A 17,406-nucleotide genomic window follows, 5' to 3' on the forward strand; every position below is an offset into this window, starting at 1 on the left:
TTTTCTGATTCCCTATGCCACCCTCAAGAGAAACTGTGGGCTCCAAGATCAAATTACTCCTCCCACGGTATCACACAAGAAAAGTCAGGCCTTTTCTAAGAGATTTTCATCAACCTCTCTCAACACCTCCCCTTTCTCCTATACTTCTATCCTCAAATCTCCCACAGGGACCCCCTGCATGAAGAAAAATCTGACCCATTGATTTTCCAGCCACAAGCCGGTATTATTCTGGATGCAGGGTGTGCTAGACCTTAAGGAGCTGAGGGAGGGGAGACCCACTGAGCAGCCTTCTGTGTAGCAGAGTGAAAGACAAGTGAGATGCAGGTGCTGTTCAGAAGCTTTATTTCTCTGTATAATCAGACACAAGTGATAACATTGTCAGGAGAAAAGGAGGCTTCCACAATCTAGGAAAACACATGGGTGGAGCCTTTTGGAAAAAGCATAATCCTTCCCCATGAATGAATGATTAATTAGGATGTCTAAGAAAGGATCTGTCAAGTTAGGACTTTTCCTTGGTCCTTGAGATACTTCTGTCCTCTAAAGTCACTTGTCTCCACATCAGGAATTAGGTCAGCAGCAGCCTCCAGAGCCATAGCCACAGCTGGAGGCACCATCTTGCCGACCACAGCCCCTGTCACAGGAGTTGGAGCTCTGGCGCCAGCATCGTTGGGACCTGCCATGCCTGTGGTGGCTCAGGCAGCAGCCGCCCTCAGAGCTGGGGCCACCGCAGCCCCCAGGGCTTGGAGCACAGCAGGAGGAGGCTGGAGGCAGACACTGTGCTGAGCTCTTTGGGGGGCATTTGGGTGAGGGGCACTTGGGCGGAGGCTGGCACTGCTGCTGGTTCTGCTGGCAGGACATCTTGGCAGGAGGTCAGAGCCTGGATAGATAAAAGGAAAAGCTCAACGCAAAAGCTCCAGGCTAGTGTCTCCTCTACGAATGGTTTTATGAAGTCCTAAGACCAGTTGCTTCCTGAGATATACACTTCATGAATAAAAACAGAAACTCGTCTCAAGTAAAACTGGCCTGGTAAGACGTTTCCTTCTACTTTTCCCCCTTCCAGAAAAGAATACTGGTGTCTTCTAACTGGGCCCCAAGTCCTTCTGTCTTCATAGAAACACTGGTGCAAAAACACCAAATTGAGTAATGATTCTCAGAGAATATCACTGGACATGTATGCATGTCTTAGGAAGAGTAGAGAGAATGCTGAGAGCCAGGGCTCTGGTGTGTCACAGACTTCCATGCACCCCAAAGAGGTTCCTTGCTCACTGCCCCTTCCCCTACCCTCAATTGCCCTCTGAAGTCCTCTTCCTGCTGTGTGTACATCTGTGTACATCTGACACCTCTTCTTCCCCCTTCCCTAGTAAAATCTGGGCTTATCTTCCCCAGACACCCCCAGCTGTGGGTCCCCTCTAGATACTTACCCGGTACAGAAGATACTAAGGAGGAGAAGGCTGTTCTTTAGGAGGCTGTGGATGAGGAGCCTAAAATAAGAGCCTTTTTATCTTGTGCAGGGTTACTGATGCACAGCCCAGGCATGCTGCTTTCACAACAAGGGGAGGTGGCAGAGCCAAACACTCCCATCCCAGGCATCCAGCATCTTCCTTCACGCTTGCCAAGATGCCTGTCAAGAGGAAACCAGGAAGTCTTGATGACAGATCTCCACGTGTGTTGGGGACCTGTCATTTCTTCTCCTTTCACTCATTCAGCTCAGATGTTTTAGTCTGAGCTCTGTCCCTTGCATTTTGCAGTGAGAATGTATAGATGCATATGACACATTTCCTGACCTTGAGCCTTTCAAAGTTAACTGGACTTATATCAGAGATGAAAACATATGTGCCGGGCGCGGTGGCTCACGCCTGTAATCCCAGCACTTTGGGAGGCCGAGACGGGCGGATCACGAGGTCAGGAGATCGAGACCATCCTGGCTAACACGGTGAAACCCCGTCTCTACTAAAAAATACAAAAAACTAGCCGGGCGAGGTGGCGGGCACCTGTAGTCCCAGCTACTCGGGAGGCTGAGGCAGGAGAATGGCGTGAACCCGGGAGGCGGAGCTTGCAGTGAGCTGAGATCCGGCCACCGCACTCCAGCCTGGGTGACAGAGCGAGACTCCGTCTAAAAAAAAAAAAAAAAAAAAAAAAAAAAAAAAAAAAAAAAAAGAAAACATATGTGTCTGATATGGTATCATGTGGTGCGTCCTGGGATACAAACATCTTTTTTTTGGACATCAGTTCCCTATTCCTCTGCATATTCCCCAGGGGTATGGTTTGTTGAGATGTAATTGGCTCCTGACTCTTGGGGATGTTGGGTGATCTGAGACCACTGGACCCTGGGAGTGAGATGTATTAGGTAATTAATGGAGGATGGGACCCAGACCCTGTCTGGGACAGTTGGAGCCCAAAAGAGAATTAAGGTAGGATTATATGAATAAGCAAATGAAATCATTAAGGAACGTGCAACAGTTGAGATCACAAGACTCATACTTAATATGAAAAACGTAGGTTGGCCCATATGTAGCTTCCCATGGGATGTATGATACTGATGGTAAGCAAATAAAATGGTCCATGAGCAAAAATATATAAGATAATTGGTGAGAGTCATGAAGATGATTTGTTCAATGAATTGCGGATGATGAGGTTAGTGATGGTAGTGACATCATGTGCATCACATTTAATGGAACAAACCTCATACATTCTAAGGTTTCTGTAGGATGAAATATAAAGTCTGATTCTTATTTTTCCCATTCAATTTTGTAATAGTTTTAGACATGAATTTTTCACTGAATTCATCTCTATTATCATAATACCTGTACTTTGCTATTTGTTTCTAAAAAATTAAAGTCAGAAGTATAACAGAACATTATATTTAAGTTAAATGGCAATTTTAAATAATACATGTTTATGGTAAATGCCTGTTATTGTTCCCTGTACTTGATAGTTTATGGCTTTTAGACAACAAACTCCCTATCAGAGCATGCACTTTACAACTTACTCTCTTTAAAACACAGTGGGAGGTCGGGGGCAGAATTCCATGATTTATTTTGAGATATTTAAGAGAAAATGAATTGTCTCTAGGAATGTGGCTTGGGAATGGAGGAGGAGGAATAGGATTGATTCTCCTCTCTGATATTCTTCTGTCTGCAGAGGCCTCTTGCTGAAGGGATATTTTTGGGCTTAGCTCCAGGGCTACACTAGGTGTCCATTTCTTTTACATTCTTTAGAACCCACCAATTGCTAGTGCATTGGAAGGAATTACTTATGATGGTTGAAATGGGTACTTTCTCATTCCATACTGGTGAAGCTGAAGAGGGGCACAATCTTTTGAAAAATTCAGTTAAAAAGTTACTGGGGTTTAGACTTTGCTGCAAATCTGAACATTCATTTCTCTGTATCTTGTGTTTATCATAAGCAAGGCTTGTCCTCCCAACAGAGAAAGCATGATAGCCATTTTCCTGCATGGGTTGCAACCCTGAGTCATTGGCAGCTGGGAGAGGTAGGAGGTGGAAGCATTAATTGAGAAAGAAACATAAATCACACATTTTGGGCAAGTTTCAAAGGAACAAAGTATCCTTGCCAATGACATTCAATATATCGTGTTACCTCTGTTTTATAAAACACAGTGGATGACAGTTAGGCTTTCCTCCAGCCCCATTCTTGACTGCCTGTCTTGAAAGCCACCCCACAAGACCTGGAGAGCACATTAATCTCCCTTCTACTGTAGTGATTCCTCCTGTCACTCACTGTCCTCCTTCTGAGATCAGGTGTCCACAGTCCTCACATGCACAGGATTTGTCCTGTGCTGACAAACAGTAGCTATAAGATCATGATCTGGTCACTTCCCCTACAGCACACGGCCACCTCCCTGAGAATGACAAGTCCCAGGAGTCCCATCCTGAGGAGCCTTGGCTTCCTGTGGTCCAAAGACAGCAAGGAAATACAGAGACTGCTCTGGCTGGATGAATCCATGAAGAATTTCATGACTTAGTCATTCCAACTGGTACTATGGGAACAGGCACTGCAGGACCTCAGGTTTAGCTCCCTGGAGTGCATTTTGGACATTCCACATCAGCAATGAAGGATGAGTAAACAAACAGAATTCTTCTCCCTTTGCTTACAACTCACAGTTCCTTCTCCATTCTGTTCCTGCTATGACTGTGACTATTACATTCCATGGCAAGCAGCTAAGTCATTCTTAAGGAAAATGGGAAGCAGTAGCCAGAAAGTGTCACATATCTCCAACATACCTAAGTTTCTTATATGGATTTGAATTTTCCCCTCAGATTAAGTGGTATTTTGAGATATTTACACCTCTCTCTATTTTCCTGAGAAAGCTCTGGTAGGACCCAGTGTATAAGAAGATGTTGGACTCAAATTTTCTTCTTGTATTAGGATGTTGGCTGAAGTCAAAAGATGAAAATAATAGATGTCTCTTATCCCCATATACTAAAGTAACCTTAGGATAAGCTGCTGAAAATCTCTGCAGGACTTGCTAAGAAAAAAAAAAATGGAACTCTATTTCTCTGGTTCAGCTATATATTTGGAAGGCTGAACTTTGGTGAGAATTTTTTAGATAGGGAAGTTATTGTCCTGAAAGACAATGTTGTAATCTCCCCCTACTCTTGTACGGGGGAGGGAAACTGGTTGTCCTCCTACAACAGAAGTCAATTGAAAGGACAGGATTCACAATGAGAGCTTGTAGATGTTAGAGATTCCTTCAAGAAATCTTTATTCCTTTATCCCTCAGCAGAATGTCTGCTATAGTAGTAGACTTGATGTTCTAACCTCTGAGCCTATTGTTGAATAATGAAAAGGAACTGAAGAGATAGAACAGGACGTTGAGACATAACAGCAGATGACATCTAAGAAGGAATACCAGCTTCCACAGTCTTGCTAGTATTGTGCTTAGGATGGTTTTCTGTTGGGCAGAGAGACCTCAATATCGAGAAGCTATGGCCGGTGACAATGAAGGTAGGAGCTTAGGCAGTACCTGAAGGGTTAAATCTGACTGCTCATCCCATGTCTGGAAATCATGCTGTGAGGAAAATCCTTCAAGATGCTCCAGAAGCACTCACAAAAGCACCCTATAAGACAGCCCTCCTGCAGAACCTGCCAATAGAGGAAGCTAGTGGTACAGTCACATGTATACTGATTTCCCCTCCCCTTTTCCATCTCCCAATACAAAGGAGGAGGAAGGAGTACTCAGGAAAAAGATGGAGAGGTGGTAATGAATGAGAGAAAGAGCCCATCATATTCCCCTTCCAACTCCAGTCTCCTGGGAGATACCTGGGCAATGCTTGTGTGCAAGGGAGAATTTGAGTTTCAAGTTTTGTTCAGAATGAAATTTAGCTGATCTGGACTTTAATATCCATAGAAGTGACTGATGAAATGTGAAATTTCCCTGAGGTATTTTTAAGAGAGATTCAACACAGCATAGGAAAAAACAATGACCAGAAAAGAAAATGCTTCCTGTTTTTGTTGTACTGACTTTAGACTGTTCAATACACAAGTTCGTAGGCTCTTGGGTTTTTATAAGAAGGGGGCAGTTTTGGATGCTCCCACCCTTTCTAGCATCAATCAAATCAATAAGTGCCAAGATTCCAGGTCCCCAAGGGCAAACGAGAAGCAAGTTCAGGAATGTTGGGTGGAAGCTTCATAATGACCACACAAAGGTACTGTAAAGGCAATTGGAAGTAGAAACTGGGTAGTTACTGGAGATGTGATGGGGTTTGGAAGGTCAGGGAGGAAGTCTTTCAGGAATAGGAGTATCTTGGAAGATCAAGAGGGAGGACAAGGAGCTGGGTGTTGGATGGTGAGAATATTCATGTGCTACTTACCTGTAGTCCATGGGGAAAAAGGAAAACTCTCTGGGAGGCAATAGAAGACCCTGACCAATATGACCCTTGCCAAATTCCTTTTCCTCAACAACTTCCATCTCTTTTGCCAATTCTTTGCTACAATTATCTTTTACCATGTTTTCTCTCAATATTCTGCCTATCCTGAATGTAGGGAGAGGATTGGACACACTAGAGGCATGAAGGATCGGTGCTAGGTCCCAGGAGGCTGCATCACTTTAGTGACAGATACTGTGTGCTCAATGAATACACTTTGACTCTGAGGGAGGTCTCATCTCCAGGGGCTTGGAATGGACACAGGTTTGTTCATTGTGGAATGCAAAACTTCAGCAGAGTGGTTAGGGGAAAAGTGAATGAAAGCATTGAAAGAGTGCAATGATATTTGACAGAGAAAATCTGGAGTGGGCAAAACAAGAGTGTTCTGGCTGCAACTACACCTGGGCATTCTGTTGAGTAAGGATCTTTCTAGAAATAATACCTAAGAAGGGATTACTAAGACAAGGATACACTGAGTTAGAAACCAAACATTTGTTGATGCAAATGGCTTTGAAACACAAAAGATTAGAATATATGGTGCATGCCCAATTTTCAGACTATTAAGAGTAAATTCTACAAGGGCATTCCCATCCTTATCATCTTTACTAATGTTCCATGGGACTTCTCCACCAAGGAGGTGCAGAGGTGAGGGAGGAGGAAAAGCACCACACTGGGAAGAGGCTTCTCTCTTTGCTTCACTGGATCATCCAGCCCTGCTCCACTGTGGTTTTCAGTGCCCTGGTCACTGCATGAGTGACAGCATCCAGAGGGCTGATGCTGTGCCTAGTGGGATGTGTAAAGCCTGTGATGGAGCATCCTCCAGAGCTGAGGCTATGACAGTCCCCAGAGCTGAGGCTTAGTGGGAAGAGACTGCAGTGGACACTGAGGAGCATGTTTGAGTACCCACTTTGAGGGACATTGGGAGAGGCTTGAAGTTCCTCCTAGTTTTACTTCCAGGATGTCTTGGGAAAAGCATAGTGACTATAGATGAAGTAAAAAGAGAGATAATAATAGGTAATTGTATTAATTTTTTAAATTGGATTTTTTTATATTGATTTCAAAGCATATGTGGCTTTGAATCCACAACTTAGGAAAAATTCCCGAGCAGAGGAGAACAGGAAATAGAAAGTAGCTTGGGTTAAGGTATCCTGATTCCAGTGAGGACTGAGCAAACCTTGGAGCTCTTTTTCTATTTTGTTTTGCAGGCAGCAAATGGGTGGTGGGATTGGGAGGGGTGAGAGTGCGGGTCTTGTTTAGGAGTCAGCTTCTTTGCCTCTGTAGCCCCAAGGCCTCTGCATCTCCATGGCAAGTGTCAAGAGTTTTGAGGAGAGTGGGGATTCAAGAAACCCCATGACTATTCACATATCTGTGCCTCAGTCTTTCTGTAGGTCTGCAATTCTTTATTTTTCATTCATTAGCATCATTCCTTCTTTAAACAAGTTATATTGAGGTGGTGACACTGTGCTGGGCAAAGCATATTCAAGACTGAAGAAGATACCATCCCTACCTCTTAGGCTGATGGAGTAGTGAGACTGACAGATAAGTAGGAAACTAAGCCTGAGCTAGGCAAGGGTGCTGGAATACAATGTGTGGGAGTCCCCAGGCCTGAAGTCAGGGTTTTGGAGCATTAGTCCCTTTTGGTTCTGTAGTGACTCTGAATAAATGATGAATCCAGATGGTGTCAGCTGCTGTCACTTGGGATTGTTGATGGGATGAGTAAGATGTGGAGCCTGTATCCATCCAAGGGCAGTAAACCCAGGCATGGCAACTAAGAGAAATTTGTGGACCCAAGAAACATCAAGGAGGTGCCCAGGAGAAAGAGACAATGCTGAGGTCGAGGTAGAACAGGGCTGAGGGGAGCAGTGGGGACATGTACAATCTCAAAGGTAGAATAATTTTCTCATTAAGAGCATCTGTTTTGGAGACAGGAACTTCCAGGTTTTAATCTTTCCCTGCCTCTCCTAAGAGCTGTATTAAGGTAGAGATGTCTGAGGCAAAACGAATCTGTTTATATGAAGGCAAAATGACCCAGGGATATCACAGGTAAATTCAGAGACAAGTATAAGAAATCTACAATGGCTTTGTAATATGCATCATGGATTAACATACATTTAAGGAACCTTGTGTCAGGATCTTAGTGACTGTAGTATTGATTCTAAGAGACCCAGGGAAGACAGTGATTCAAATTGCATGGGACGACTAAGAGAGATTTGTCCACACAGAAATGGTAATTGATGGGTATGATTATAATGAGGTTAATATGATCACCGTGAGCACCAGACATGAAGTGGACCAAGGTTGTAGAGAGAGCACTAAACTCTATAGTATTTTCCCAATGCATTTATTATAACAATAGATACGTATTTTATCCTGAATCATGATATATTAAAAGTATATAAAAATGGAATACACAAGTAAGTTTCAAACATATCCTAAAATTACAAGGTTTTGATAAAACATTATTATTGCATTAAATGTGTCTGAGTATCCTGATACAGGGAAGGATATAGGAGTGGCCATTTTTTTAATTTGCTCCATATGTTATAGCCAAGTACCAAACAGAAGCACTTTCAAGATACCTGGGTGAATGGGGTTGTTCACTGAGAACTGGGAAGTGAGAAAGGCACTGGGAAGGGACAAGGACTTTTCAACTGTAAACAAACATTTCACCACTAGAATCACCCACCTACCCCTTGCCTCACTAAGCTCCTACCTTCGGTGTGGAAGCAACCAGACATTGAATGCCCTTTTTGTATTCACCCAAACAATGATACCCAGTTCAAAAAGTTTGCCCATGGTGGGCACCTTCACTGGGTTTAGCCACCCTTTACCAGCATCTGTCAAGTGCTCCAGAGTGGGAATCCAGCTGAATATTGAACCACCTTTGTCTAAACGTGCTGTCAGGCAAGGAAATCGGAAAACGTCTCTAATGGACCCACTGGAACATAAGCTCCCTGAGAGGGGACTCCGTCTTGTTTCAAACTGATCTAAGCACCTAGACCAGTGCCAGATAACTATAAGCAGATAAATTATGAATGAATGGGTGTTGGACTTGGTCTAGAAGTCATAACACAACATTCTTTATGTCTCCTAGGCTGATTTTATTCAAGAATTTCTCAATTTTTGAGTAGCAAGTGGTTGTAGTAGTGAATCAAAAGTGTATATAATAGGCTTTTATAAGTCCTACAGCTGTGGTAACTTCTTAAAGAAATCTTTCTTAGCCAGTTGAATGACTAAATGATGAATCCAACCTGAGTAAATGATGAATTCAGATGGTGTCACCTGCTGTCACTTGGGACAGTTAATGGGATGAGTAAGATGTGGAGCCTGTATCCATCCAAGAGCAATAAACCCAGGCATGGCATGTAAGAGGAATTGAGCTGGGCAGTTGATCTAAACTCATCAGAGCAGTTCTGACATCAACTTCCTCATAGGATCCCTTTGGGTACCTTTTTCATCCCAATGAGTTAAGAAAATGAATGTCTATGAACACAGAAGAGGGGAGTAATTTTCATTTCCCTATTTCCCAAGAGCTTGGAAAAAAAACCTTCTAAAATTTAATATATTCACCTATTACTGGATGCATTAATTTCTCTGTTGTATCTAGCCCTAAACTACTCTTAAGATCTGCTCTTTCACTTTGGCTCAGTTTATGAGACCTCCTTGGATTGCTAGTATTTTCTTGATGAGTACCAAGGCTTGAATTTTTACCGAGTCTTTCTCCAGTTCATTAACATTCTCAAAATTGGTAGTGAAAGTGAATTGTTCTTTTAACGCACATCAAAAATAATTATTTTAATCCTGTGGTGCAGCTGAATACTACACTCTGGGTCCAAACTGTGGGAGGCAAACTCCTTAAAAGTGTGATTTATGGCCGGGCGCGGTGGCTCAAGCCTGTAATCCCAGCACTTTGGGAGGCCGAGACGGGCGGATCACAAGGTCAGGAGATCGAGACCATCCTGGCTGACACGGTGAAACCCCGTCTCTACTAAAAAGTACAAAAAACTAGCCGGGCGAGGTGGCGGGCGCCTGTAATCCCAGCTACTCGGGAGGCTGAGGCAGGAGAATGACGTGAACCCGGGAGGCGGAGCTTGCAGTGAGCTGAGATCCGGCCACTGCACTCCAGCCTGGGCGGCAGAGCGAGACTCCGTCTCAAAAAAAAAATAAATAAAAAATAAAAGTGTGATTTATATGGTTTGGTGGTTTAGTGATGTATAATTCAAACAACAAAATACTGTGGAGTAAAATAATTACAAAACAAATCCACTGTTTACTCACATCTCTTAAAACATTTTAGAAGAACTCCGAACACCACAGCCATCAGGAGTGTAAGCTTCTCAGCAAAACTGCCAGGGTTTTCATGGCAGCTGTTGGGAGACCCTGGACACTCATTCCATGATGATTCCCATCTGTAAAATGGGACAAGGGTTGTACCTAACTTGAAGGACTGCAGTGAGGACTCAATTATTTACTGTATGTCAAGTCACCGGCACATCATGAGTAGTATACAAGTCATTGACCCTATGAATATATCCAGTTTACAACTCCTGCAATGATCAGGTTTTTATTTTTCTTACTTCCCCTAAGTTCCTCTCAGTGTATACCTCTGCAACAATCTCCATTTCTCTCCTTGCACCCATCAACTATTCAGCTTTCAAGGATCCCTTCCTACGTCCTCAACACCCAGATCTTCCATATAGAAATAAGGTGAATGTTCCTCCCTGCAGCCGTGTGGCCTTCTGCAACCTCTTTCTAGCAGCAACACATAAAGTCCTTATGGTCTCCCTATGAGTGAAGAGAAGTATTGTCTCTCATTCTTCTCATCCTGTGAAACATTCAATCTGGGAGATAAGGAGTGAGAGAGCAATGGAGCAACCTTGGGAGGGGGCAATATAGAAATGTAAGTGGGAAAGAGAAGCTTTATTTTTTACAGAGTGAGACATAAGTGCTGCTAAGCACTGACCAGAACATGAGTGTGGAGACAACCATGAGGGACACTCAGGGAGACTGCTGGAGATCACTGACAGCCCTCATCAGGATGAACTCAGGAGCTCAGACCGTGGGCAGGAGGTTAGGAGTGGGTACATCAGACTGAGGTTAATCCTAGGCACTTAGGGTCTCTGATTCCTCTAAAACTGCTTATCTCAATGCCCTGCCAAGGTCAGCAGCAGCAGCCAAAGCCCTGGCAACAGCTGCAGCTGCCAGTGGATAAACTCGGAGCAGTCATGTCTGTAATGCCTGTGCCAGTGGAAGAGACAGCACCTGTGGTGGCTCAGGCAGCAGCTACCCCCTAAGAGTAAAAGCAACCCCTGGAGCTGTAGCCATAGCAGGAGAAGACTAGAGGTGGACATGGGGCTCGGACTGGGTGGGGAAATCTGGGAGCCTTTGGAGGCTATCCCTGCTGCTGGTTTTGCTGACACGAAATCTCACAAAGCATCAGTGACTCTCGAGAGAATGCAATAACGCAAATGAATCTTTGTAATGTCTCTTCTCTGATGGGTGTACTTCTGCACTAGGAAATATAGGGAGGAAATGAAAATCAATTTGGAGTTGGTTTATCCTGGAAAGATGCTCTTTTCTCTTTGGTCACCTGCTACAAAATGATACTGGGTTTTTTCTAATTGAGCACCTAAGGTGTCCTATCTCCATGTAATCACAGAGGAGAATAAACTTGTTTGGGTAAAGCTTCCTTGATGATGTCTGGTGAGATCAGTGCATCTCTCAGAACACATACAGGAAGAAGATGAGAGTGTGCTGAAGACCCATGACCTTCACAGTCACAGGACACTGAAACATCCCGGGAGGGTACCCATTAATCCCACACTCTTCCTGCTACCTCCATCCCAGACCCTCTGCTTCCTTCTCCCCTGATGGAAGCCTGGGTTTGTCTTCCTAGGTCTTCCAGCTCCAGGTCCTGTCTACAACTAGACATCCATCTGATGTCATGGCAGCAAGAGAAAGCTTATTCAAAAGAAGTCCATGGTCTGGGAAGCCCAAGACAGAGCTGCTAGATTGTGAGGGGCAGCATGAATGGGTTGCTCGGGGAGGTGACAGCACCAAACACCACAGCCCAGGTCCAGGCCTTCACCATCTTCCCAGGAATAGGATGGCATGTTTGACACAGGAAGCCCTGGTCCTCACTTGTACACCTCCCACCCAGGCCTACATGTGTGCTTAAAATATGTCATGCTCCATGCATTGTGGTGGAAGGTAGAGTTACATATGACACATCACCTGACCTATAGAAATTAACTGTCTAACTGCACAGGCAGTCAAGTAAATAGGGAGCCTGCTTCCATGAGATAAGTACTACAATGTAAATGACTACCCACAAAGTCCATGGTTCTTTGCCCATCTACTTTTTTCTTTGTAATGTTCCCTTAGCAAAATCAAGCACCAGATGTGATCAGCACTTGCTGTTGGGGTGGTGACTGAGCTAAGGATGCTGGACATTCAGAATGGGCTGTGTGTAAAACAGATGGAAGCGTAAAGTCAGCGGAGATGAGGACTCTTGAAAGAGACTCACTGGTACCCAGGAAGTAACATAGGGCCCTGGGCAGGAAAGGAGGAGAACCAAATGAATACCCGATTGAGGGGCAAATATGGAGAAGGAAAGTACAACAATTGGAATGCCAAGAGTCACAATAAGCACATTACAAAAGGCATGACCTTCCATCAAAATCCAGAGAATGTGTGCTCTTTATTTGAAGACCATGAAAACATCGAGGGAGGAGTCGTTCATCTGCTTGGACTCGAAATGAAGTTCTGCAAGTATGCATGATAATGAATGGGCTTGATGAAGATGACTTTGGTATGTGTTGCTGCTTTTGAGGTTGATGATAGTGTGGGTACATCTCATGTAATGGAACTGACCTGATCATGTCTATATTTTGGGTACGGAGAATTGATGCAAACTGAATGCTATTTTCCCTGTGAATTTCATTTTAATTTGAGATACATTTCTCATTCAATTAATATCTAATATTAAAATAAATACCTTTTGCTAGATATCTTTCAAGGTAAATCAGTCAGGCTGTAACCAAACTTTATCCGTATTTAAATTAAATTATAATTGTCAATGAAAATTAAATTGTGTTCACTGTCGGGGTTATAATTTTTGTCTTCTCATTCTGCCTGACAGTCCACTCTAGTGAACTGAAATAGTGATGCCTGTGGGAGCATAAAGGCACTGGACCATAGGAAAGAGGGTGGCTCCAAATGTGGAGTGGGGAGAGAGTAGATTTAGGTATTGATATTCTCAGCAGCCTTTTTCTGCCTCCAGCACATGACCCCTGTCTCTGTCTTGGAAGTATTTTCAAGAATTATCCCTTGATCTACTTTTGAGTGGCCACTTTACTTATAATGCTAAGGGTTCCTTCAATGGCCTCTGTCCTGCAAAGAGACATTTACAAGAGATGGACGAAGCACTTTCTCATGGCAGCCAGATTGTGGGGCTGAATATAGCTGAGTGGCCACTTTTGCTTCTTAGGAGTAAAATCTGTAGTCATTGGGATACAACAACAGAGAAGTAAGTTCTGAGGTTTCAGTACACCCCAGAACTGTAGTGGGGGCCCCTTTCTGTTCCTATGGAATGCAGCAGATGTCCACACATGGCTTTCTCCACAGCCCCAACCCTGGCTTGGGAGGCTCTATACTTATCCTGGTGATGGTGCCCATCAACCTTTCCTCCCTTCCATGAGGGGCTCCCAATTCCTGGCTCTGCTGTCATCAGAGCAAAAACTACACAGGTCTGAGGCTGTGCAGCCGTCCTGTGATGGCAGAGGGTTGGCTGAGAGACCACAGTCCAGCTACTTGCCCAGAGCATGAGGTCAGCTCTCTGGGGTCACTTCTACTGAGGGTAACACACTTAAATCTCTGGATTTCTAAGGTCCTTGGAGGTCAGGTGACAGGAGAACCTGGCCTGGATGGATAAATCCTGGATAATTTCCTAACAAGTGAGACACCAGTGGTAATGAAAACAAGAAGCTTTATTTTTTGGCAGCGTTAGGCACAGGAAACTGCCAATCCTTGGCAGGGGCAGGGATGAGGGAACTGTGAGCTCCTGGACATCAGACAGGAAGCACCTTCTGGGGACAGCTTGGATACTCAACAGGAACACCCCCAGCTCAGCTTGTGAAAGCCAGAACAAGGTATCTGGAAAAGCATGCATCAAGATGGGGCTTTTCCTGGGCCCTTGGGATTCTTGTTTCCTCCAAAGATCACTCATCTCATCATCAGGATGCAGGTCAGCAGCAGCCCCCAGAGCCATGGCCACAGCAGGAGCCCCCACCTTTCTGAACACTGCCTCTGTCACAGGAGTTGGATCTCTGGCGCCGGCATCGATGGGACCTGCGGTGTCTGTGGTGGCTCAGGCAGCAGCCACCTTCAGAGCTGGGGCCACAGCCCCTGGAGTTTAAAGCACAGCCAGAAGAGGCTGGAGGCAGACACTGTGCTGGGCTCTTTGGGGGGCACTTGGGTGAGGGGCACTTGGGCGGGGACTGGCACTGCTGCTGGTTCTGCTGGCAGGACATCTTTGCAGGAATTTTACCTTGAACAAAATAATAGAAACATTTGAGCACAGAACCTTCAGACCATCTCCTTATTCTGGGGTTTGTCACACACTGACACCCTTGATGAAGCCACTTTCCAAGCCAAGATCTGTGCGAGAGAAATGGAAACGTAGTAGAGGGAACCCTACCCATGCATTTGGATAAAGCATCCTCAAGAATGTAAAATGGATCTATGTGCATTCCTGACAACATGCTCCAAACAAGAATGTGAAGGAATCCTAAGGTCCTATGGCTTTTGCAGCTCATGAGTTCCTGATATGTACCTTTGAGGCTCCTTATTCACTATCACCTCCCCCACTGCTGCCCACTGTGGGCCTCTTTCTGATGGTTCCATTTCAGTTCTAGGCCTCTCTTTCCCAAACACTCCCAGTTGAGGGTCTGTCCCCTTGCTGGCCACTCACCAGATGCAGAGGAGGTAGGAGAAGGCTGTTCCTAAGGATGCTGTGGATGAGAAGCCTAGGGTAGGAGCCCTTTTATCCCATGCAGTGTACATGATGCACAACCTGAGTATGCTGCTGCTTTCACAACCAGGGAGGTGACAGCACCTGATACTTCCCAGTTGTCTGCTTCCTCAGCATGTGCCTGAAGGTGTAATAAGATGACCCCATGTGTCTTCCTGGGCACATGCCTAAAGATTTAATAAGATGGAAGCAGGATGTCCTCGTGAGTACTTCCCACTCTGGTCCACCCTGAACCTCCTGCCCACCTCTGCTTGTTCATTCACAGGCTCTGTTTGTTTCACTTATTTCAACAGTAGTAGTATGGAGATGTATTGGACGTATTTCTTCCATTGAATACCTTGCAGTCTAAATGGACTATCACTCAGAAAAGTAAATATATTTGATCTGATGAAATAAGCACTATCACGGAAGTGTTTAAAAAGACTTCAAGCCTAAGACTACAGCGTTTGTAAGTCAGTCCTCCACTGCACTGATGGTCCCAAAGGGTGACGGTGTTCAGGTGTTCTCCAGGAATGACAGCTGGACACACCATTTTTTGTTGTAAGAACAAAGTCTACTCTTTTAGAAATTTTCAAGAATATAATACATTGTTATAGTCATCATGCTGTACAATAAATCTGAACTTATTACTCCTGCCTCATTGAAATTTTGTATCCTTTGACCAACATCTCCCCAGTTCTTCCCCACTCCCCAACCCAACCCCCGATAATGATAATTTCTACTTCTATGCACTTCACTTTTTAAGATTCTACATATAAGTGAGATCATGGAATATTTGTCTTTCTATATCTGGCTTATTTTACTTAGCATAATATCTTTCAGGTTTATCCAGGTTGTCACAAATTAGAAACTTCCCTTTTTATATAAGGCTGAATTGTATTTCATTATGCTTATATATCATGTTTTTTTATCCATTTACCCGCTAAAGGACACTTAGGTTGATTCCTTATCTTGGCTGTAGTAAACAATGCTGCAATAAATACGGGAGTGCAGATATTTCTTGAAAATACTGATTTCATTTCCTTTAGGTATATACCCAGTAGTGGGATTGTTGAATCACATGGTAGTTTCATTTTTAATTTTTTAAGGAAACTTCATAATGCTTTCCACAATGGCCATACTACTTTATATTCCCACTAATACTGTAAAAAGGTTCCCTTTTCTCCAAGTCTTTGCCAATACTTGTTATTTCTTGTCTTTTGATAATATCCATTCTAGCAGGTATGAGGTGATACTGTGTTTTTAACTTTCATTTCCCTGGTTAGTAGTGATATTGAGCACTTTTTTATATACACTGTAGGCCATTTGTATGGCTTCTTTTGGGAAACCCCCGTGCCCATTTTTTAATTGGTTTATGTGTTTTCTTGCTATTGAGTTGTTTGAGGTTCTAAAACATTTTGGATATTAACTCCTTATCAGATGTGCAGTTCACATATATTTTATCACATACTGCAGGTTGTCTCTTCACTCCATTGATCGTTTCCTTTATTTTGCAGAAGCTTTTTACTTTGATGCAACCACATTTGTCTATTTTTTTATTTTGTTGCCTGTGCTTTTAGGGTCAAAATTCAAAAATAATATTTGCCCAGGTCTAATGTCAAGAAGTTTTCCCCTGTGTTTTACTCCAGTAGTTTTAAAATTTCAAGTCTTATGTTTAAGACTTTAATACAAAATTAACATACAGAAATCAGTAGCACTTATATATACCATAAAAACTATCCAAAAAAGAAGTTAAAAATCCCGTTTATAATATCATCCAAAAAATACTTAGGAAGAAATTTAACCAAAGAGTTGAAAGATCTGTATACTAAAAACTATAAAACATTGAGGAAAAAAATGAAGACACAAGTAGAAAGATATTCCATGTTCACAGACTGGAAAAGTGAATATCGCTAAAATGTTCATACTAGGGGAGATGTTAGAAATATAACAGAATAGGAATTCTCTGACTCCAAGAGTCTCACCAAAGAAATCCAACTAGCAACCAACAGCAGACAAGAATACCCTTGTGAATATCTCAGAACTTGAAATGAGGCACAGACATCCCCTTGGACCACAGTATTGAGAAAAATCACACACATAGGGCAGGAGGAGGTTTTACTTTGACCACACTGTCCCTCCCCCAAGCCAGCACAGCATCACACATAAGAGGATTCCCAGGGATGGGCGTGGTGGCTCACGCCTGTAATCCCAGCACTTTGGGAGACCGAGATGGGCAGATCACATGGTCAGGAGATCAAGACCATCCTGGCTAACACGGTGAAACCCCGTCTCTACTAAAAGTACAAAAAAATTAGCTGGGCATGGTGGTGGGCACTTGTAGTCCCAGCTACTCAGGAGGCTGAGGCAGGAGAATGGCATGAACCCAGGAGGTGGAGCTTGCAGTGCACCGAGATTGCGCCACTGTATTCCAACCTGGGCGACAGAGCGAGACTCAGTCTCAAAAAAAAAAAAAAAAAAAGAGGATTCCCAGAACCCATGACTTTTATA

The 17,406-nt window shown here is 43.7% G+C and overlaps 2 protein-coding genes across 2 annotated transcripts; both read right to left on the minus strand.

The window, feature by feature from the left end:
* Positions 1 to 570: 570 nt before the first annotated feature.
* On the minus strand, positions 571 to 858 carry LCE3B (late cornified envelope 3B). The gene has a single exon (XM_005541825.4). The coding sequence runs from the start codon at positions 856 to 858 to the stop codon at positions 571 to 573; it is 288 nt and encodes a 95-aa protein (XP_005541882.3).
* A 13,203-nt stretch (positions 859 to 14,061) lies between these two features.
* Positions 14,062 to 14,904, minus strand: LCE3C (late cornified envelope 3C). Its single transcript, XM_005541826.4, has 2 exons — positions 14,857 to 14,904; positions 14,062 to 14,433 (listed from the first exon to the last, which is right to left on the minus strand). Exon 2 carries the CDS (start codon positions 14,414 to 14,416, stop codon positions 14,132 to 14,134), a length of 285 nt encoding a protein of 94 aa, XP_005541883.1. The 5' UTR covers positions 14,417 to 14,433; positions 14,857 to 14,904; the 3' UTR covers positions 14,062 to 14,131.
* Positions 14,905 to 17,406: the final 2,502 nt, after the last annotated feature.

This window comes from Macaca fascicularis, chromosome 1, assembly GCF_037993035.2.
Source record: "Macaca fascicularis isolate 582-1 chromosome 1, T2T-MFA8v1.1".
NCBI lineage: Eukaryota > Metazoa > Chordata > Mammalia > Primates > Cercopithecidae > Macaca > Macaca fascicularis.

Coding starts and splice junctions, on each gene's coding strand:
- LCE3B (XM_005541825.4), bottom strand. CDS start 858: ATGTCCTGCCAGCAGAACCAGCAGCAGTGCCAGCCTCCGCCCAAGTGC.
- LCE3C (XM_005541826.4), bottom strand. CDS start 14,416: ATGTCCTGCCAGCAGAACCAGCAGCAGTGCCAGTCCCCGCCCAAGTGC.